This window comes from Perna viridis, chromosome 2 (assembly GCF_037379345.1).
Source record: "Perna viridis isolate PV_CMFRI_1.1 ecotype Kerala chromosome 2, ASM3737934v1, whole genome shotgun sequence".
In the NCBI taxonomy this organism is placed as follows: Eukaryota; Metazoa; Mollusca; class Bivalvia; order Mytilida; family Mytilidae; genus Perna; species Perna viridis.
Window position 1 is genome coordinate 2,799,953 of NC_142446.1, and position 24,081 is coordinate 2,824,033.

General features: G+C 33.9%; 1 protein-coding gene across 5 annotated transcripts in view; it reads right to left on the bottom strand.

Moving 5' to 3' along the window:
- The window catches only part of LOC148623301 (WD repeat-containing protein 20-like), a 34,861-nt gene extending 11,900 nt beyond the window's left edge, over window positions 1-22,961 (bottom strand). Inside the window, exons 1-5 of one of the 5 annotated variants that reach the window (XR_015919410.1) lie at window positions 22,695-22,961; window positions 13,351-13,533; window positions 10,135-11,349; window positions 8,343-8,519; window positions 1,292-1,331 (exon numbers count right to left, since the gene is read on the bottom strand). Coding sequence is in view for 3 of the 5 variants with exons in the window: in XM_088565058.1 (XP_088421184.1) it covers window positions 1,292-1,331; window positions 10,135-11,349; window positions 13,351-13,533; window positions 22,695-22,943 (1,687 nt within the window). In the remaining 2 variants the exon portion in view is untranslated. Of the gene's footprint in view, window positions 1-1,291; window positions 1,332-8,342; window positions 8,520-10,130; window positions 11,350-13,350; window positions 13,534-22,694 lie in introns of all 5 variants that reach the window. The other 4 variants (XR_015919411.1, XM_088565058.1, XM_088565060.1 and 1 more) reach the window with 4 other exon arrangements.
- Window positions 22,962-24,081: the final 1,120 nt, after the last annotated feature.

Consider the following 24,081-nt stretch of genomic DNA (forward strand, 5'->3'; position numbering starts at 1 on the left):
TTAGTTCAAGTTTTAGTTGCAGTGGCAACATTTTTGACAGATCACAAACATCAGTTCTATGCAGAATGCCCTAAGGATCATTCAAACCAAGTTTGATTCCAATTGGTCAAGTAACGTCAGAGGAGAGAGGGGAAGATTTTTGAAAGAAAAAAAAACATTAAAAAGAGCAAAAGAACGTCAAGAGGGCAATTATTCCAACACGGCTTAACAAATTTACACAAAAATTTGACCAGACAGATCTCATTATACTGAACAATTTGATCCACGTCAGAATTTTGCTTAACCAAACAGTTCTGAAGATCATGTTTTCGACAGGTCAAAAATCCCCACATCAGTTCTATGCAGAATATGCCGAGGATTGATTGATTGATTTATTATTGGGGTTTAATGCCCAAGCAGCAATATTTCAGCTATATTCAGGCGATGAATGTGAAATGGGATGATAAAATGAAAATGAAATGATGATAAAATGAAAAATAGGATGGGACACAAGGCTAATAGGGTCAACAAATTTTGATTGCCACAAGATAGAAGGGAGGGATTGGTAGGGTCGAGCAATTTAGCCTCCTGTGGCAGAGCGCAATGGTTCCTACTCCTATCGAATACCACAGCAGGGTTCTTTAACATGCAAGAAATGAGGCACCTTTCCCAACACAGTGCACAACTATTGTTTGCGGTCAGGTTTTCCGTATTATAGCCTGACAACCCCAGCAAGTAACACGCCAGGGGTACCCCATTCCACCAGCCGGGGCACACATCCCAGTTGCTCTGTGGGCAGAGCGCCTAGCCCCCAGCTAGGTTTCTGAGCACTATTTTGTCGCCTTTTACGACAAGCTTAGCGCTGCTGCAAGCCTATTCTTTTGACATCCGAGTATGCCAAGGAACATGTACATGTTCTATAACTAGTTTACTTTTTACAGGTCAAGTGGTTTCAGAGAAGATTTTTGTCAAATGATAGCAATACCTCACATGGCCTACCTAGTAATTTTTTTATTATAGCCTAAGATTGTAACTCATTCACTTTCATGATCATATTGGTATTCAAAATACATGAATCTGGGAAATTGATGAGTCTGTTTATGACTTACAGTAAGACAGCTTTCAGAACATCATATGTTTCATTTTAGCTCTAGGTGACACCTTTAACTTAACATTAAGACACTTCAGTGATGGCAATATACAGATATGTAGCACATCTGAACCTATGCAAGCATTTTGACAAGATGTGAATGTCAAATGTCTTTATTTTCTATTGTGAGGTGGTGTTTGACTACAGACTAAACATAAGTACCTCCAACTTGTGGACTAACTACATTGTGCTGCATCGTACCCTAAAAATAAGCAGACATTATAATACAAATTGATACATAATTCATAAGCTAATATTACTAATGAGGAAATAAAATTACTATTTATGTGTCTGATTTTTCAAAGGTAAATGCCATTCTTCATGTATTTAGAAGTTACAAGCCAAACTTCAAAGATACAAGAGGCTCCCAGGAGCCTGAATCGCTCATCTGGTTAAAGTTTGTCTTTCAAAAGAAACAAATTTAACTAGAAACAATTGAAAGTTTCTTTCTATCTAATTTAGTTTTCAAGATATTGGCTGAAAACTGAAAAAAAAAAAAACAAAACATCATTTTTCATTTTTCAAGGGCAATACCTCCTACAAAGAGTCGCCTGACAACTTTGTTCCCTGAAGACTTTTGAAGACCATATAATAAGGATCATTCCAGCAATTGAAATAGTTTGGTTAATGAAGATGAATGCTAAAAACTTGTGACTGATCCCTTGGTTTTATTTTTTTTAACAGTGGCCATGTTTTTTGATGTATCAGGCCTAAATTAAATTTATGTTTGTTCGGAGATACATGCAAAAAACTTCTGTCTGACCCCTATGTTCTATTTTTAGTAACAGCAGCCATGTTTTTCAATGGATCAAAAATCTCCAAATCAGTTATGCAGGAACATTCATACCAATTTTGGTTTCAATTGGTCAAGTAATGTCAGAGGAGAAGATTTTTATATGAAATAATATTAAAAATAGCAAAAAAAAATGTTGAAAAAAGACAGTAACTCCAACATGGCTTAACAGACTATAATGAAAATTTCACCATACAGACCTCATCATGCTGGACACTTCTACCCTGTCAGAATTTTGCTAAACCTGACGGTTTTGGAGATCTATGTGAAAAACTACTGTCTGACCCCTATGTTCTATTTTTAGTAACATCTGCCATGTTTTTCAACGGATAAAAAATCCCCACACTGTTCTACGCAGGATACCCCAATGAACATTCATACCAAGTTTGGTTCCAATTGGTCAAGTAGTGTCAGAGGCAAAGAGTTTTGAAAAATTGTTAACGATATGACGACAATGGACGCCAAGTGTAGCATAGCACACATGGCCAAAAACAGAAGCAAAGCACTCAAACTTATAATCATTTATGTCAGATATTATCTTTAAAATTTAATATTTTGTATTTGTGTATTTACATGCATGTATATATCTTGTGAATAATTTTTGAAACATGTGCCTTATGTCTTCTATTCCTCTTTAAATAACAAAATACAGTGCAATATGTACCTATAAGAGTATGAGAAGTCCCTTTACTCCAAAAAGAAAAATAGGATTTTAACCAAAAACAATGAATAGTATGATGTAATCAACATGGCATTTCCAAAATATTGGATGACAAGTAAATCATAATCCTCCTCCTATCACTATTCTTGACCTTTTATGAGCAACTCTGCAGGTGTTTCTAGAAAAGCAATGGACACTAACCCTATCAGTGCACCTGGTACATGCTCCAAATTTTTATTGGAGTCTGAGTTACTCATTTACGTTTGTTAATTTATGTATTATTTTGGTTATTTTATGTTCTTTTGTGTTTGTCTGTCTGTTTTCCATGTCTGGCTTTTGTCCCTGGATTACATTCTTTTGATTTCCACTAGAATCTAGGATCCTTGAATACTCCAACAAATGTATACAAATGTTGGGCCATCATAACAAATATAAGTGTAAAGCTTAAACTTTAAAGATTATTATACAAGGGGTTCTCGAGTTACAGCATATCATGAAATAAAATCTCCTGAAAATATGAAAAGTCAATAACTGGAAAAAAATACTAAAAAACCTATGAGCAAAGCTCACTAAATTCAAATCCCCACTCCCCATTTGATAACTTGCATCTTTTTAACAGTGTGGTGGGACTCTAATGATTGATCGGTGCTGATTTTCAAACTTGTCCGAGACATTGAACTTGTCGTAGTAATCACAAAAAAACTTTATAAAAGTTCATTAAAAGCTTGAGGGCAAAAAATAACAGAGAGATACATACAAAGAAGCACTGTGTTGTGATGGGAAAAAATAAAAGCCAACATCCTTCCTTCAAGACAAATTCTTTACCACTTTTAAAAATTATCTATGGCATATGGAACTATGAGCAGTGGTATGCTATAAATATCTTTTTTTCACACATGTTAAAAAGACAGGCCTATAAAAAAATAGGCTCCAAGAAGCCTGAATCACTCACCTGGGTAATATTTGGCCTTTCAAGTGCAATACTTCTTATCAAAGAGTTGTCCGATAATTTTGGCTCACAGAAAACTTTGGTAGAATTAATCATTAGAATCATTTTGTTAATTGAAATTTCTTTCTATCTATTATAGTTTACAAGATATTGGCTGAATACTGCTAAAAACGTAATTTTTTACCTTTCAAGGACAATAACTCTAACAAGGAGTCCTCTGACAACTTTGATCCACGAAGACTTTTGTAGGCCTTATAATAAGGATCATTTTGGTAATTGAAAGAATTTGGCTAAACCTAATGGTTTTAGAGATAAATGCAAAAAAACTTGTGACTGACCCCTTGGTTTTGTTTTTAATAACAATGGCCATGTTTTTTGATGAATCAGGACTAAATAAAAATTATGTTTGTTTGCCATTCACCGACCCATCAGATTTGAAAGGCCTGACCAAACTTATTTTATTGCCAGATCTCTGACGATAATTTCTTTTTTTGTGGGCCCACATCCGGACATCGACACTCTTTTAGCCGTTTCTTGATCTGCATGGCGAAAACGCTTGGAAATTGATCTTTTTTTAAAGTGTGTCTCTACTTACATTGTACTTAATCAATGTGATTTTAATGGATGCTCAGCCCAACAAGGCTAAGTCCTTACATTCTGTTCTTCAGTAAAAATACAATACAGGAACACTACAAAATTTGTGCTGTTTGTTATAAATATACACTTTTGTACAGAAAGATGTGTTTGAATACATCCCAATGATTTGACCCTTGAATTGAGAAAAGTGTCTGTCTTGGACAAATAGCTAACGGTATAAATTTCCTCAGTAAATTTTAAACCGGAGTTTGAGGCAATTACAGGGTTAACGATTTTGATCACGAACTTTTAAAACATTTGATTTTTGAAGTTTTGAGAGATGCCCAGGAAAACACTTAACAGTAACAAAAATAGTCAGATACTTGGCAACTCAAATTCCACCTAAAAAATGTAAGGTAGTGAGCGTTGCAAATACAAAGAGGGAAGATCTTGACAAAAACTCCCTTTATGATGATGAAGGAAAGAAAGTTCTTCTGGATTTATCAGAGGGCAAAAAAGACATTGGAGTGATAGTCGATCACATAAACTTTGCCAAATATATACAACAGAAAATCAACAATATTATGGGTCTTATCAGGAGAACATACACATTTCTCGATGAACAAATCTTCAAGTACCTATTCCTGGCACTGGTTTGTCCAAATCTGGAATATACATCAGCAGTTTGGTCACCATATAAACAAGCAGACATCAAAAATATAGAAAATGTACAGAAAAGGGCAACTGAACATGTACCAACCTTTAGAAATATGGAATATCCTGATGGAAACAGAAAACTAAAATTGCCGCAACAACACTGTCAACATTCACTAGTAAACGTTACTAGTCTGATATTGTTGGTTTGTTTGATTTTAAATAAACAGTTTGTTCTATTCTATTAGATCATCAGATATCAATTTTAAATTCTCATGTCCATATACCAAACATAGACAAAAGATACGGAAAACGGAAAGATGTACATGCATTATGATTTAAGATACATGTATGAAACATTACCATTACAAATTAGCATATCAATGATATAATTAATACACACTATTTGTATAACAACAAAGAAATAAGGAAAATAAAAGAACAATTAATCATCAAAGATACCGAGACTAACTTATTACCTCACATACATGTACATGTATGTCACATCCCTTATACATTTAACACTGCATTTTTTCCTCTCAAAAAATTTTGATAAAATAATTTTTTCCCTACCTACAAAAACCCAAGCTTCAAACCATTGAGTAGGCAAACATCAAACAAAAATATTTTTATGTTTGGCCTCAAATATCCCCACATCAGATCTATGCAGAATACCCAAGGAATATTCATATCAAATTTGATTCTTATTGTTTTGGTCAGAGGAGATGATTTTTGAAAGATATAAACGTTTAAAATAGGAATCAAATGCTGAAAAAGGGCACTAACTCCAACATGGCATAACAGATTTACATGAAAATTTGACCACTGATAGATCTCATCATGCTGAACACTTAAACCCTGTGTCAGTCTTTGAAATTGAGATTAGCCCACCAGCCAATGCTGGTAAAAGCAGTGACAGACTTGCAGAATATTTGCTTCAAAGTCAGTGTATCCTATATAATTTTTTTTTTTCAGATTAAGGGTAGGGGCTTGTCTGAAATTTAGACAGCAAAGACTGTTGTCAGAATTAGGCTTAACTTATGTTTATTTGAAAACTTCTGTACAACACCTAAGTTCTATTTTTAGAAATGGTGGCCATGTTTTCTGACGGATCAAAAATCTCCACATAGCAGTCTTCACACTTAACTTTTCAACTTACAGGCCCGAACATAAACAAAACATTTGGTTGTTAGACTCGTCATACTTTAACCACCACTGATTAACCAACCACTGCTTCTGAAATTTTCTTTCCCTTTAAAGTTCAACCTCTTTTTTTATAGTTCTTTTTTCTCTTCCACTGTTGGGGTCATTTTTTTGTCTTTTCTCCAGTTTGGCACCCTCGACATAACTCAAGAAGTTCATATTGTTTTGTCATTGACAATCTGTTAATATTTTCACTTTGGTTTCGCGTTTAGAGACGACATACATCGTAGGAATAAATGCATAAATGACTTGGACACTACATCTGGTTCCCTGTAATTGGAAGTGCATAATTTAGGTGGGACTTTTTCTTTGGGATCAGTTAATGTTATTGAATATTACGTAACAGAATATTGAAATCCGACACTTAATGACTTTTCAATTGATTTCACAGACACAGAGTTTGACAATAATAAATACAAAAATAATATGATTTTTGAAAAGAGTGGTACATTGTATTTATTTCCACAGGCCCGACAGGTCCTTGAGGCCTACCGTTTTACTAACTGACTGCTATTTACAGTGCCTGAAATGGCTGGTGGCCCACTCGCCAAATGCAACCAGTTTTGTATTAGGGTGACTAAAAGTTCCCAAAAGACACTGAAGTTGCTGGCCCCAAATTGTTTGGGCAACCGCTCCTTCGTGCTAGAAAAAATTTAAAAAATCATCGTCATTTCTTGTTTTTATTTTTTTACCACTTCTGTTGAAGAAGGTAGATAACATAGGTAAGTGATTAATTCGTCTCTGCGTGACTCGGACCATGCACAATACTATTTGACCAACATTGATGCCCAACAAAGCGTAGATATGTAACAGCCTTTGTGATTGGTTAATAGATATACATTTGAGGAATAGCAACAACGTTAACAAATGGAATCAAAGATTAATATCAATAAAGGCGGAGACATGTCTGAAAGAGGGCTGGAACTTTTTAAAAAGACAAGGAGGTGGAGATAAAAACAAACCCTAAAAACTCTGAAGTTGGGGTGTATAGGGCTATGTGCAGGGAAGGGCTCATAGAAGAATGAACAAAATCTTAAAATACAAATTTTCCTTCTTCTAGGATATATTTAGTGAGAATAATAAATTGGTTCAAGTTCTTATTTGTTCCCTATATTAATGCAATTTGCCTTTGCTTGAATTATCTTTGTAATTTGAATGATTATTTCTTAGTTCATTTTTCCAACTTTCATCCCTACAAATTACATTTTTTTGGGGGCCAGTGACTCAGAATTTTCACTGGCCCAAAAAAAATTTGTCAGGCCTGCCTTTGGCTGGCACTCAATTCAGGCAATGATTTAAAATGCCTCTGCCTTCGGACTACTGGCTAATTTTGAAGACTGCATCAATTTCAATGCAAAGTACCCAAAGGAACATACATACCAAGTTTGATTCTAAGTGGTCAAGTACATGTAGTTTCAGAGGAAAAGATTTTAAAAAGAAATAACATTTAAAATAGCGGAAAAGGTACATGTAAAAAATAGAACAATAACTTCTACATATCTTAACAGATTTACATGAAAATTTGACTGCAAATACAAATGTAAATCTTGTCATGCTGTATACTTTTACCCCATGTTTAAAGGTTTTTCAGATTACTATACTCTATTTTTCAGAAACAGCATCCACCTTAATCGAAGGAAAAAACTGCTATATCAGTTCTATGTAGTTCCCTATGGAACATTAACACCAAATTTGGATCTAATTGGTCAAGAAGTTTCAGAGGAGTAGAGTTTTGAAAAATTGTTAACAATGAAGACAAAGACAAGAGACAACAATGATGACTGACAATATGAGCTAAGAAGGAAATTATTTTCATACATGTACACTATTAAGGAAGTGTGAGGGAGAAACAAGTGGATACTACGAAAAATGAAAAGAATCCCGAAGAAAGTACTGAGAGCACAGCTGAAACCTCAATAGTGTTGGAAATTCCTCAATTGTACATGTCACCAAGTGCCGTCAGTGGCACAGTCATAACTGTTACTTGTTTTAATCAATGGCCAGTGACTATCAAATACAAATTCATACTTGACAGTCACTGATTATTGATAGACACAAGTGTCTGCAACAGCCATGTACAAAGTCATACTTGATAGTCATTGGTCATTGATAGATACAAGTGCCTGTAACAGCCATGTATAAATTCATATTTGATAGTCACTGGCCATTGATAGATACAAGTGCCTGTTACAGCCATGTACAAATTCAAACTTCGATGGCTTTCAACTGGCAAGTTGTAAAAAGTTGCTGCAGGAAGACAATTGTCTTGTGGATCTCTGTGCAAATAACAAAAATTACTTAATTGCAGTGTTTTAATATCAGAACATCAACTTGTTTTTCAAATTTCGTTTTTTTTTTATCTACATGTAGTTATTACCACCACTTCTATGTCAGATAGTCAAATCTGTTTTTGTAGACACCATTTCTGATCTACTGTAAATGTTGGTTATAACATGTACTACACATGTATACTGCAGATAGATGGTATCTCTTATTGACCTCATTTTCCAGTAGTGGCCCCCTCAGCAAAGTCACTTGGGCCAAGATGACCCTCCTGTAAAAAGTTTCTAGAATAAACACTGCTGTAGTTTTGCATTCAATTCTGCATTTGTAGAAAATGAAACAAAATTTTAAAAAATTTTGAATGGCCTGATCTAGTTTAAGTTCCTCCTTCCTGAAATAGGAATCATAAATCCTGTAAGTCATTGATTGAACAGAACTTTCAGGCTTTTAGCAATATTTATTTTAGTGTATCAATTACATGTATGATTTGAACAAGAGACTCCCTGGAGCCTGAAGCACTTTTGCCTTTCAAGCGCAATAACACTAACAAGGAGATGTCCAACAATTTTGACTCAGTAAGACTTTGGTAGGACTAACATTGTATCATATGAATCATTTCTTCATTTGAAAGTTTCTTTCTATCTATTAATTTCCAAAATATTGGCTGAAAAATGCTAAAAACATCATTTTTCACCTTTTAAGGGCAATGACTCTGACAAGAAGTTGTCAGACATTTTGATCCAATGCATACTTTTGTAGGCCTTATAATAAGGGTCATACTGGCAATTGAAAGACTTTTGGCAAAAAACTAACAATTTTGGAGCAGTATGAGAAAAACTTACAGTGGTCATGTTTTTCAACATATCAAAAATCCCCACATCAGATCTATGCAAACACCCTAATGAATAGTTATACTTAGTTTGTTCTACATTGTAATTGGTCTGATAGTTTCAGAGGACATTTTTGAAAGAAATAACATTTAAAATAGGGATAAAACGTGAAAAAGGGCAAGAACTCCAACATGGCTTAACAGACTGTATCAAAAATTACACTACAGATAGATCTAATCATACTGAACACTTTTACCCAGTCAGAATTTGGCTTAACCTAATGGTTTTGGAGATGTATCCAAAAAATTTCTGTACGACACCTACGTGTATATTCTATTTTTAGAAATGGCTGCCATGTTTTCAGACAGATCAAAAATGCCCACATCATTTCTATGCAGAATACCCTAAGGAACATTCATCCCAAATTTGGTTCAAATTGGTCCAGTATTGTCCAGGGAGTCGATTTTTGAGAAAAAAAAACACATTTAAAAAAAATCAAAAAAGGGTGATAACTACAACATGGCTTAACATATTAAAATGAAAATTTGACTTCAGATAGATCTTATCATACTGAACACTTTTACCCATGTCTGAATTTGGCTAACCCTAACGGTTTTGGATATACACAATGTATGTGCGAAAAACTGTTGCCTGACCCATGTTCTATTTTTAGTAATGGCAGCCATGTTTTTTGCTGCATCAAAAATTCCCACACAACTCTATGCAGGATACCCACAGAAAAATTCATACCAAGTTTGATTCTATTTGGTCAAGTAGTGTCAGAAGAGTTCTATAAAATTGTTAACGATGACAGACCTCAAGTGAGGGTAATAACTCACATGGCCTTTGGCCAGGTGAGCTAAAAATGGGTACTTTTTATGTACATGTACATTTGTAGTTGTGGAACCAGAACTCTTAATGTCCTTATCTTATTTTTTGTTTTGTGGTTTATGGTACATGTATGCAAAACAAAAAAGAACATAAGGAGTTTAAAAGAGTAACTGTTTCAAAACATTGTATTTTCAGTGATAGCTATACATGAAGTGTCCTACCTACCGCATATCCTGGTCGAGCCCATGTATAAACCAAACCTTCTTGACATGCTGTAACTATGCATTCTTCACGAAATATTAGTTCTGTTAACCTCTCCGAGGCTATTCTCTTGCACACTAAAGGTTCTAAGATAGGAGCTTCCTCTAATCGAGGACATGCCACAGTGCCTAGAAGTTTTATAGAATCATCTACAGGTTTAACATGATTTGTTCTTAATATACTATTCTTTTCTACATTTCTACTAGCTAGACTAAAATTTCTCTTGTGTTCTTTCTTTTCTTGACTTTCCTTTCTTTCTGCAAGAGTCAATGTTGCAAATTTTGTTCCTACACTTGATGAATGATTTGCTACATGATGTGTATTGCCTTCAGCACTAAGGTCACTTGCAACAGAATTAGACTTTTGGGACTGGGGTAAACTGTTACTTCTAGGTAATGTGTGTGAAGTATTTGGTGTAATTAATATACTTGTCCGTGAACGTCCATATGGTTGTTTGATAATGTCTTCAGTTAAATCCCACAAACATAACATTGTATCTTGTCCAACTGAGCCAAATCGATATGTTGTGATATTCGATGATGATGAGGATGAAGATGATTGACATTCTAAAGAATTCCTGTTCGATTGTAAACCACCATTTACACCTTCATGTTTTCCTGTGTTACCTTCTCCAGAATCATATTCTTCTTCACTGAACACAGATGTATAAGGGTCAAAGGCCACAACCCCTATCCATGACCTATGACCCTGTCCTCTGCATATAACTCTTTTTTCTAAGAATGACCAAACTGTAACTAGATCATCTTCACCCCCAACTACAATGTACTTACTGTCCGGTGACCAGCACACACACAATAAACCACCAAAATAGCTTTTCATGGATCCAACTAATTCCATAGAATTATAGTTAAAAACACGTAAAAAGCCGTCTTGTCCAACAATAGCTAAATATTGAGAACAAGGAGAAAATGTAAATTGATTGATAGGTCCATGTCCTACTACCCATCTATACAGAGGATTTCTGGTAGTTTTTGTTTTACATGTGAACACTGAGAATCCATCTCCTTGTTTGAATGGTTGATAGTGAGGTGGTGTTGGACCACATGGAAGATCTTCATTATATACATACATTTGCCCACTTGAATGAGACACAATAAATTGATTTGTACACCCAGGTATCCACTTTATGCATGTCACTTTAGTTTTATCAATAAGTCTCTACAATAAAAAAGTATTCAATTCAAAAGCTAGCCACATCTACACTTCATATCAATATACATGTATCATACCAATATTTAAAGCTTCTATCAAGCCATTACAGAGGAGTTGCATCCACTAGACACCTTATAGATAGATGCCTACCATTACCATCTTGCTTCAAGGATAATTAATCAATACTTTACTTTTGATATGAAACCTTATAGAATATTAGTAAAAATATATTGAAGTTTCATTAATGGGAGAATTCAAATTCACTGTACATGTGAGCCAAAGTGCATGGCCTGAATGTGAAAACAAGAAACAAAGACCATAAACAGTCTTCACAAGTTTACATCCTAGGTAAGACAAAAAAAAACTAAAATTTTAACCAGAAATGTGAGCAAAGCTTACTAAAGGATACCCACCCAGTAACCATATAATAAACTAAGTTATTCAAATGGAAGCTGATGTTGATTCAGAATTTCACAGTATGGCATAGTTACATGAATATAATTTTTTGGTTAATACGTCAAGTGCATGTGGATTATAAATGCAGAGAAAACTGTAACAAATATGGTGTAGACAGTCGAACGGACAAATGGACAGATAGACCACTCTAACCATCTCCCAATGAGTATAATTATCAAGTGTTCTGTGATTGAATTTAGGAGGAAGTACTTGCTAAATACAAGTAATTCAGTTTTGTTAGCAGAAATAATTTCCCCTTGTTAATATTTGCTTGTGGAATTCTGTATGTATTATAAGTTAAGTTCAGAAAATAACCTGAGATACTTACATGTAGATTTACGAATGTAAACTTTTAGTTCTTGCTAAGTTTAGCTAGGGCAAAAGATTCATAAATACAATCTTTGAAGTTGCAGAAGTAGCTGTACATAGTACTTGCAGATAAAACAGTTACAAAAATTTAGTCATGAAATCATATGGTCAAAATGTAAATAAGGCCCTCCAAACAAGAAGTTAATGTTGCTAAAGTCAGAAATCCAATTCCACCATATGCCATATCAAATTAAAGCTAGCATACAGCTGTGATAAATAGTTGTAGAGAATACTGTCAGGGAAATATAAAGTCAAAACATAAATGAAGCCTGTCAAACTGGAAGTCACTCACATCTGAAATCAAATCTACACCAAATGCCATACCTACATAATGTATATAAGCTTGTGTAAAAATATCGAATATCTGTAATACAAAGTATCTACATGTACATATACAGTATATAAGCTTGGGTCAAAATATCAAGTATCTGTGATAAAATATACCTACATGTACATATACAGTATATAAGCTTGGGTCAAAATATCAAGTAGCGGTAGAGAAAACTGTTACAAGAAAGATGTGAATCAAGAAGAAGGATGGAGATCATAATCACTAAATAGCTCCAACTTTAAGTAAGGGGTATAAATACAAAAATGTCAGGAAAACTGGATGTAAAATAACAAACAGAAATTAAATTTGTGAAACTATGGTCACTTTCATCCTTTTGATAAATACAAGACACCATTAAACATAAGAAATAGGGACATGTACATTGTATTAAATAATAATTACAGAATACCACAACTATTGTAAATAGGGACATGTACATTGTATTAAACATAAGAAATAGGGACATGTACATTGTATTAAATAATAATTACTTTAAAAGAATACCACAACTATTGTAAATAGGGACATGTACATTGTATTAAATAATAATTACTTTAAAAGAATATCACAACTATTGTAAATAGGGACATGTACATTGTATTAAATAATAATTAAAAGAATACCACAACTATTGTAAATAGGGACATGTACATTGTATTAAATAATAATTAATTTAAAAGAACTATTGTAAAAATTGTTGTGTGAAAATGTTATGGCTTAGGTGTACTGCAGTAAATTGAGTAATGACAAAAACATTTTTGGATTTTCCCAATACTTACAGAGTTACCAGAATCAGTTATTTAATACATGTACATTTGATGAATTTAACTTTATCTGATTAGATAGCATACCTCTTCATTGTAAAGTTTCCCTAATTCTTTTTTTATTGGATCTATGAGCTGAATTTGTCCAGCAGTAAACCCAACTAATAACCGAACACTTTCGCTGGATACTACCATATTATTAAAATCATGACATGTTGGGAATGTTCCTTTATATACTCTTTTATCTATTGGTTTTGTCAGATCTGCAGCCTGAAAAAAACAGAGAGTGTATATTTGAGATGTGGAACAATACCTTTTCACACCTTACTTTTTATTACAGATAAATTGTAACTACAGTACTCACCCACAGAGTCACTTAATATCAAATAGAACTTTAAGATGTACATGTACATGTACAAAAACCTCAGCAGCATTTAAATGAAAACAAGACAAAACTTTGAAAAGTTACAAAGAAAACATGCTCAACTTGATCATTTTTCCTGATCATCAATGTTTACATCTGGGGAACCTGTTTCATAAATGACTATTGTTAGTTGAGCAGTTTACTTGTTCAGGAATTACTCAAAATAAAGAAGACTCGTGTATCAAGACTCATCTGGAAAACCATATACAATGTAATCTGCACAACCATGTCATTACATGTACCTTAGCTGGACACAACTAGTAACTTTATCATTAAATAAGGCCAAAAAACAAGTCTTGTTTTGTGCTATCGGCAAGAAAAAAATAGGGTAAGTACATGTAGGCAGGGAAATTATTTTATTTCTCAAAAACATTTTATGTTGAGTTATCATAACTAATGGGGAAAACAATGTAGACTTTTAACAGTGCATGAGCCAAAATGACCATAAAATGTTAGTAGGCAAAAAAAAAAAAAACAGGGTAGGTAGGGTAGCAGGAAACAGATATACATGTCGTGTATGGTTTCTGACTCTATTGTTGACCTTTAAATTAAAACTCATCAGTCATCTATTATTAAGGAGGTTCAAGCAAAAAAGAACAAAACCATACATTGAAAAAGCAATAATGAAAAACTCTACACCCCCGCCTTCACCACACACTAAGGGAGGAGTAGACTGAGATTGATTTTGGGGTGTACCATAACCACATATATGTACCTGCCAAATCCACATGGAGGTTTGATGGAATGGACAATTTCGAGACATACACATGTATTTAGAAAAATTATGGGTTTTACTGTATTAATGTATGGATGACACCCCTCTAGTATTAACATCCCTCCCACATTAAAGGTCCTTTTTTCAGCTGACCAAGTGTTTTATTACAATTTATATGCACGTAATACAGTACTTAGAATTTAGTGAGCCCCTTTGTGTTGTGGTTTCCTCCAATCCTAATTGGAATTCTGAAGTTTAAATACTCTCTAAAGTCAATAGTAATATATAAGCATGTTAATATATCACTACTGTTTTATTACTACATTATGAACACTTTCCCAACTTAGGTTAGACTTAAAATTAATGTAGTTTGTTCTAGGAAGGCTCATCTCACTAAAAAACGTACTTAGTTCATACATAACAAATAATGACAAGCAGAAACAGGGCAAGTCTGCACACCATGAGGTGCAATGTTTAAGGAAATGCTGAAGATAGCCGATACCAAATTAGCAAAATCGTAACGAATTTACAATTCATAGGAATAGTATTTTCTATAACTACTGCAAACACATCTACTGCAAAATATACAGTACTGTTAAAAATATTGAAAATATAAAAAGAGATAAATGTAACTGACTTTAAATAACCAAGTATGTGGTCTTATAATTGATTACACACGTGATACTACAAAATTTGGATCTGTTAATTTAACAGTGTTTGTCAAATTAATTGTGCAGTAGAAATTAACCTTTAACAAATAATTGGCTGTCCATAAAATGGTGATAGATCCAATCAGGATCCATAAATCATCCAATAACCCTGATCACACCTTATGTCAGATTTATGACTCTTCTAATCAAAGAAATGTTATTGAAAAAACATTTTTGAGATTTGAATATAGGATTTTCTAGATTTACAAACTCTGGATTTGTGTCAATTCGTGGTAGTGGGACCAAGAGGTCAAAATTGTGAAATACATGCTTTAATTGTGAAAGTTGGCAGGTGCAGTGTATGTAACCATAAAAAAATTAAGGCCAAAATAGGCCAGAAATTTTTTTTCAATAATTTTTTACCTCAGTTATATTGTTATGAATTGAGCCCATTTGAACTGATCGTGACTTTCAAGAAGTACAATATACATGAACTAATTTTTTACCAGCTAGAACTTATAATTCTTCTTTGAATTTAAGCCCAAAATCAAAGACACAGTGCAGTTGAACCTTTAAGCTTGAGACGGCAAAATTTAAGCAGTTCCTGCAAATGGAACATTGGGGCAAGATCTGTTTTTTTCACAGCCTGAGTTTGGCAAAACCACATTTGAATTTTGAAAATGAACAGAAAAATAGCACATTCAAAACTCACCCATCAGACATCTGCCCAGCATTTTGGTAAACCAAATGTATAACAATCTAATTTTTTATTTCCTCAATGGTGGGATTTGTCATTTTCCAAAAGTTGTAAGCAGGTACACATATTTACCTTGGTCCATTCAAACACTGGATCTGCCTGTGTCAATGATAACCTTGTGTCAGTTCATGACTATTGAAATCAGACGGGGCAAATACAATATCTCGTCATTAGTAAATAATTGGGGCAAACCAATGCAACAATTATTGGTGCAAAGGAGTTCAAGTTTTTTGTAAAAGGGAGATACCTGGTTGCACCAGTGTATCATTTGCAACCAGATATCTCCCATTGTAATAGATTGGTTTTCACAAGTTCCGACACTGATAGACCTGTCTAAATCAAATGCTCTATTACTGGCAACAGCTATTTCTAAAACAATGAGAATTTATTATTCGACCTTTTAAAGCAACACTTGTTCTAAAGTTACATGGAAATTCAATAAAAATATACACTACACTCAGAGTGGAATTGTTGTCTTACACACTAGTCTTAGTAAAGCCTACCTGAGTGAAACTATGAGTTACACTGACATAGTCCGTATTTTAACACCCAGATTCCACCTAGCCAACACCAACCATTTATATATTGTAATTGTAGTAAAATTCAAAATGGCGTAACAGGGAATTCAATGTAGATAAACAGGGATCGTGCTTGGCTTCGCCAATGTTGCAGTGGGCGATTTTCTTGGCACCTAGGTTATGTATATTAAAATTGACAGGAAGTTTGTCAGCAACGGATATTGTCTCCAATTAAACAATTGTGTTGACACTTGGTCACTGACCATAACCAATTTACACCGGAAACCAATCAAAGGTAATTAGACTAGGTGACCGTGACTCACAACATCCTCATAGGAGACGAAAATATATCATTGAGCCAATCAAAACTCTCACCATCTGATCAAAGGTAAACACAATCATGGCCATGTGTACGTGGCTACATACAAGCTTCACAGCCCTGTTAAACCATATGATCGATACATTCAGAAACAGATTCACCTTATAACAGAATAAATTAATTCCAATTAAAAATGATTATCCCATCAGGAAGTGTCTAAAACACTTCGAAAGGTACAAATTTTTGTATTGTTTGTTTTTCTTGTACTATTTTGTCATGACTTAAGAGTAAATAATTTCTTAATCCATTTGAGTTCCATGAGGGCCTCATGGAAGATTAGTTCTTGTAAACTAACTTGTGTTATCCTCTAAAAATAATGTTTATTTTTATTATTATAATTAATTGTTTAAAGTAAAATGGATGATATTTGTTTCCACTTTTGCCATGAGGCTTTTTTGGTGGGAAAATCAGTAAAAAAATAGAATGGGGATTTCCAAAAATCTAATTCAGGAAATATTGAAGGCAGCAAGTCATAATATTCACATATCAAGCAGAGTATAAGACAACAAGAGGTAAAAAGGGACACAATTAATGGTCCATGGCATTTTGCTAGAAATTTATCAATTAAAAAAAAAATCGTTTGTTAAAAATTTATAAATAAAAAATCAAATTATATTTTAGGATAAATTTAATTAGACCACAAAGAACAAAGGTGAACATGTTTTAAAATCAGGTACTATATAGGCATAGTAAGATAGAGTCCTTGATCGAAATAACACACCTGTTTCTGTAGTACTTTATTATTTTGCATATGAAAAGTTACATGCATTAAGATTGAATCTTCAGTACATGAATGAATGAAGGGGTTATTTTGATAAATTGACAAGTATAACTCATCAGTGGACTTAATACTGTCATATAAATAAGAAGTTATTTTTTTTGGGCACTCATTTTGGCCCTTATTTCTGAAAATTGGCAACAAAAATTGGCAGCTGGGGATTTTTCTGGCAACAGGATTTTGGAAGCCAGAGCAACCCCTAGATACCATGCATATTCTTTTTCTGTTTCTCAGGTGTATGTCCTCCGTTAATTTGTAGCATTTCAGTTGATTTTGTACCAACAACTTTGTTTCGAGTGACAGACTTGTAAAAACAGTCTCTTGACACTTTCTGTCTCTGATAGTTTTAATAGTTGAATGGCCTTCTCCAGAAACAAGAGGGTCCCAGGAGCCTGAATCGCCCACCTGGTTGAATTTTGCCTTTCAAAGGCAATAAATTTAACAAGTTGTCCAATAATATTGACTCAAGATGTCTTTGGTAGGGCTTATCATAAGGATCATTTCAACAATTGAAAGTTTCTTTTAATTTGTCATAGTTTTCAAGATATTGACTGAAAACTGTTAAAAAAAGTCCTTTTGCCCCTTTCAAGGGCAATAACTCTTAAAAGGAGTCATCTGACAACTTTTATCCCTGAAGACTTTTGTAGTCCTAATAATAAGGATCATTTCAGCTATTGAAAGAATTTGGCTAAACCTAATGGTTTTGGAGATATATGCGAAAAACTGCTGTCTGACTGCTACTTTCTATTTTTAGTAACAGCTACCATGTTTTTGACATATAAAAAATCCCCACATCAGTTCTATGCAGGATACCCCAAGGAACATTCATACCAAGTTTGGTTTTAATTGGTTAAGTAGTATCAGAGGAGAAGATTTTTGAAAGAACTAACATTACAAATAGCAAAAATCATTGAAAAAGGGCAACAACTCCAACATGGCTTAACGGATTAAAACCAAAATTTGACAAGAAATGTATCTCATCATGTTAAATACTTTTACCTCTATCAGAATTTAGCTAAACCTAATGATTTTTTAGATATATGCAAAAATCTGCTGTCTGACCCCTATGTTCTATTTTTAGTAATGGCAGCCATGTTTTTCAACGAATCAAATCCCCACACCCTTTCTATGCAGGATACCCCAAGGAACATTCATAACAAGTTTGGTCTCAATTGGTCTAGTAGCGTCAGAGGAGAAGATTTTTGAAAAATAACATTAAAAATAGCAAATATCGTTTAAAAGGGCAATAACTCCAACATGGCTCAACGGATTAAAACCAAAATTTAACCAGAGATAAATCTCATCATGCTGAACACTTTTAGTCTGTCAGAATATAGCTTACCCTAACGGTTTTGGAGATATATGTGAAAAACTACTGTTTGACCCCTATGTTCAATTTTTAGAAATGGCAGACATGTTTTTCGACGAATCAAAAATCCCCACATCAGTTCTATGCAGGATACCCCAAGGAACATTTATACCAAATTTTGTTCTTATCAGTCACATAGTTTCAGAGGAGAAGAGTTTAGTATAATTGTTAACGACAACGGACGCCCAGGGGCTGCTCTGGCTTCCAAAATTCTGTCACCAGAAAAATTGCCAGCTGCCATTTTTTGTCGCCAACTTTCAGAAATTAGAGCCAAAGGGTGCCAAAATATGATAGTATTAAGTCTACTGATGAATCATCTAGGTGAATTCATCAAAATAACTTCTCAATTCATGACATACATGGATGTACCTAGATTCACTCTTGATGCATGTACAATGACACCTCCTATGAGGATATTGCCGGTCGCCTGGTCTAATTACCTTTAATTGCCTTCAGTCGTAAAATGGTAATGGTCAATTAACTATGACCAGGTGTCAACACAATTGTTTAATTAGAGAGAATATCCGTTGCTGATAAACTTCCTGTCAATTCTAATATACAAAACCTAGGCGCCAAGAAAATCGCCAACTGGTTATTTTTGTCGCCAGATAAAATAAAAAATCGCAAATTGCGACATTGGTGAAGCCCAGTGCGACCCCTGCATGCCAAGTGATGGCAATAGCTCACATGGCATTTGGCCAGGTGAGCTAATAAAAGGAACTAAATATAGGTTCCAAGCCTCCTAGATAATATGTACACAATGTCAGTAATTTACTAAAGCCATATCTTGAAGCAGGGTTGTAGCTACGATTTTCAGGGCTTTAGTCACTTTTGCGAAAAGCATGATCGACATATGGACAGCAAAAGTTTCTAAATAGTCAATAGTATCATAAACAAAAGACATAAACTTAAAATATTTATCTTAAATTTAGATACAGACATAACAATAAATACAATAAATGTTACAACAAAATACATGTAACTGTTATTTTCAATCAGAAAATATGTGAGCTACATAATAAAATAAAATAGTTACTATTAGAAAAATAAATTATTTCATGACAGCTTTGATGCATTTAGTCTAAAAATAGCTACTATTTGACAAAAGCTACTATTATGGTATGACCTGACTCTCAACTAATAAGAGAAAGTCCTCCTGTCTTTTGCCTAACACCACACCTCAAAAGCCCTTTTCAACCTATAACTCCTCAAATCAGAAGGATGGAGACATCTTTAGAAAAGAATTGACCAATGAAACCTTGAGCCTGTTCCCAAGATTGTACCTACTAAATCTCCTCCCACAATCACCAGAAGATAAAGCAGAAACTAGACAGATAGAAAGGAACTTGGCCACATTGACATAGTCAATTGTAGAATTTTGAACTCTGTAAGCGGTTGTCCTGTGATGTCTTACTGCTGGGTGGTAATTTTTTCGTAACCTTTGACCCCGGATCATGAGTCGAATTGAAGAAGTTCATAATCATTGAGATTTCGTTTCAAGAAGAAAAGAATCGTAAAATAAATATTTATTGTTCATTAATGCTTCCTAACAGTCCGTTACTGCGTTAAAATTAATTGAAAACCATTAGATGACCAGTCACACATTGGAGACATTGTATATATGTGCATTTAAATTTCTAAAAATAGAAAGCTATATATGTGCGAGGTTCGTGAAAGGTTTGTTTTTATATGGGAGAAATATCGGTTGGCATCCATTAAAGATAGAAATCGTTTAACACAACTATTTCTTAATATAAGGATATTTATAAGTTATATTTTGAAGTACTTAAAATCAGAGATGTCTCAAGTAAACTCGAGCTTTTTTCGGTGGTCTAAAATGAGGGTCTGAAGACGAGTGAGAACCCTGGGATTATCTTTTGTGTTCCTAATGATCAAAAGATTGATAAATTATTGTTATTTTAAAGGATTATTAATGATGCGCATATCAGGGATGCCAGGTTAACAACCTGGTTGACCAAGTAATTACCAGGGTCCATTACCAATCATGGGGTCAAAAACTTGTCAGAGCGTAAGGCCAGGTGAATTTATGTAACTTTAGTTTGACAGTTTTATATTTATATATAAGGTGACGAAAATTTATCTGAAATACTTTTTGAATATATTTTTTTATACACTTTTTAAGTTTTTAAGTGACAAAAACAATCTAAAATATTTTCATCATTTACGAAATCCTTTTGTAAATGGCGAAAATGACGAGCGCTAGCTAAATCACTGCTTGATGTAAGTTGTCCAAATGAGGACGAGACAGCAACTTTATTAAGTCTTCTTCGGCCGGTCATTTCATGTTTACTCCGAGACATTTCTAATTTAAAGTATGCTTCAAATACCACCAATTTATATTTTTATTTAAATAATTGGTTTTGTTAAGCAACTTTGAACTTCAATTGTTGCCAACCAAAGTAATAACAATCCCTTGACAAACCTTACACAAACTTGTAAATTTTTAAAATGAAAGCATTGCATAAAATGTTTCCGAAGTGTGTTTGGTCCTCAAATAGACTTCAATTAATTGTAACTCAGTATGAGACAGTTATGAAGAATTAATCAACATTAAATACTTATTTTACAATTTTTCTTATGATCTTTTCACATTATATTTGTTAATAGTTGCAGCCCATTCACGTGCTGCAGTACGTATTTAACATACAATAAAAATCATGCATGTACAAATACAGAAGTCAAAATGTTCATGCACGTACAATAATGCCCTATTTTTATTTTAATGGGTTTCCAGTGTTTGAATTTCAGGTCTTCAGAGCTGTTTTTCATAGTCAAAATACATTGCTATCTGAAAATATTTTTGTTTACATCTAAAGTGAAAGTAAAATATGTCTGAATTTATTGGGCGAATTGATTGGCTACTTTCAATATACAGCATGCTTTAAATTAAAAGTTTACGACGTACTTGTATGAAGTAAACAAAATAATTTGAAGTTGAACAAAATAAAATATTAAAATGTGTATGTTATTCTATTCAACTGTGAACATATGCCAAAAAGAAATACAAAATGACACAACATACACAATTATTATAGTCTTCTATTCTATATTGTCCTTTTCACATGACATTGATTTCATGATCATTTGTACCCTCAATAAAACCTCTGTACCCCAAAATTCAAAGGTCAGGAGGTACATGTACCCCCATTTGCAAAAACCAGTGGGCATGCTGAGTTGATACAAAGTGCTGTCTCAACCACTATTGTGCCAATGGCTTAGATTTGATAATTGACTGCATGTTGAGTAATTGTATTACTAGTGTAGATTTCAGCAATTGGATTGAAAATTTTTACAAGTCCTCTGGACTCCCCTGTTGTGATTTTCAAGGGTCCACAATGAATTTTGAGGGTCTGGGACCCAGACCTCTGGTCATTGAGAACCCTGCAGTGATTTTAAAATCATGAATACAGTGAGATTAACCGTGGTGGGGGAATTTCAGACCCTGGCCAGTGATTCTTATACACAATCAACAGATTGAATATATGATGTCCGAGCCGACCCAGGTGGGTGGGTGTAAAACTCATATTTCACCCAGAAAAAAAAACCAACCGACACAGTGTTTCACTAACAGATTTAAAACTCAGACTTGAGTGTTCGAGAACTAAATCTCCCTGAGTGTCCTTTGAGCTATAGAAGTAGAAAGCAATCTCTGAAGCCCTAAAATAGTAAGAAGTACATGTATAATGGTAGTAATGTAGACCTATTACAGAATTAAGAGATGGGCTCATGTCAGTATTTGACTTTGATATAAACTGGAAAGGTAGGTGAAATGCGTTGTATATTACTAATGGCAAAAGTCGAGTACTTCAAGCGGTTATACCTTTTTCACGCCTTTGTAAACATAGAAATATAGTTCCCTGCCAACATTGAAACATATCCTATCTGGCGACGACGAACCGTCGTTTACGTTAATGAAGGACACTCTTGAAGGTGTATTTGTTTGACCGTTATAGGGAACTCTTGTCGGTTTTGAATATTCAGACAATGGCATTAATTTGTAAGTCCCTTCTCTGGTTACAAAGTGAGTTTTAATGTCATCCTTTCCAACGCCCTCACTTTGGGACGCCATATTGAAGTTTTAGTTTCCGACAGGTGCCCGGATAAAAATTTTAAGCATGCGCATAGTGGCTTCCGAAAATACGTAAACAAATACACGTGGGTTTGTTTACGATTTTTTAACGAGACACTTCTTTTATACTAGGCTGTCTAATAGTTCTTGTTCACGAATTATCTTAATTTAGCGACCGAATGTAGTCGAAAGAGTTATTTTCATAGAGTACATGATATATTTTTTTTATATTTGAATATGGTCATGGAGTTATTAAATGATTTTAAATATTTACATCATAGTTATGACCGTATCATTTGTTACAGGTCAGTAAGATATGTGATTTATCATTGTATATGATGAAGTTGAATGTACCTGTATACCATTCCATATGACGATGCTATTTTGATGTTGTTTTACATCTAACTGTATTGTACAGACTTTTGTGTCAAAACACATGGTAGGTGTTTATATGTTGTTATTGTGCGTCTACAGCATGATAAACTTAACTAACTAAGGGTTTTTTTTTAATGTCCTTGACTTCCCTGTCGGACCTCACACGGACGGCCCAATTGGTGGGCTTTAAATAATTTTGCTATTTATTTAAATTGTATTTTCCACAAAAAAATAGAAATAAAAAAATAGGAAAAGGTAATATAAATTATGAATAGCTGAAATGTTAGATATTAACTAGTAAATAGTAAAAATGAAATTTGAAAATGGACCTTGTAAAGGAGGAAAATACCAAGTTGGATGGACCTGTGTGATTTAGTTTGCCAAATAGTGTATGCGTTTTAGAGTCAAATGGGTGTGGTTTGGTGAATATCCAAAGGTGAAGTGCAAATTTAATAATTGATAATGTTATAGTTTTAGTTACCAAAGGTGTATGTTTAGAATGCCGAAAAGTTTATGCCGAACCAAAAAGTGTATTAAATTTAGACTGCCTTGTCTAGCCGGGCGTAGTTCCCGGATTTTACCGTGGTAGCACATGACGTTAGTACGCAGTTTTACTAACGCCACACAAGACGTTCAAGCTCATGCTTCTGGTGAATGGGTTGACCAATTTTTTTATAAGTTTGAAAACTGGATTGATTATCATTGGTTAGATTGATAAACTTATAGAATTTAACAAGTGTAAATGTAAATCCAAAATTTACAC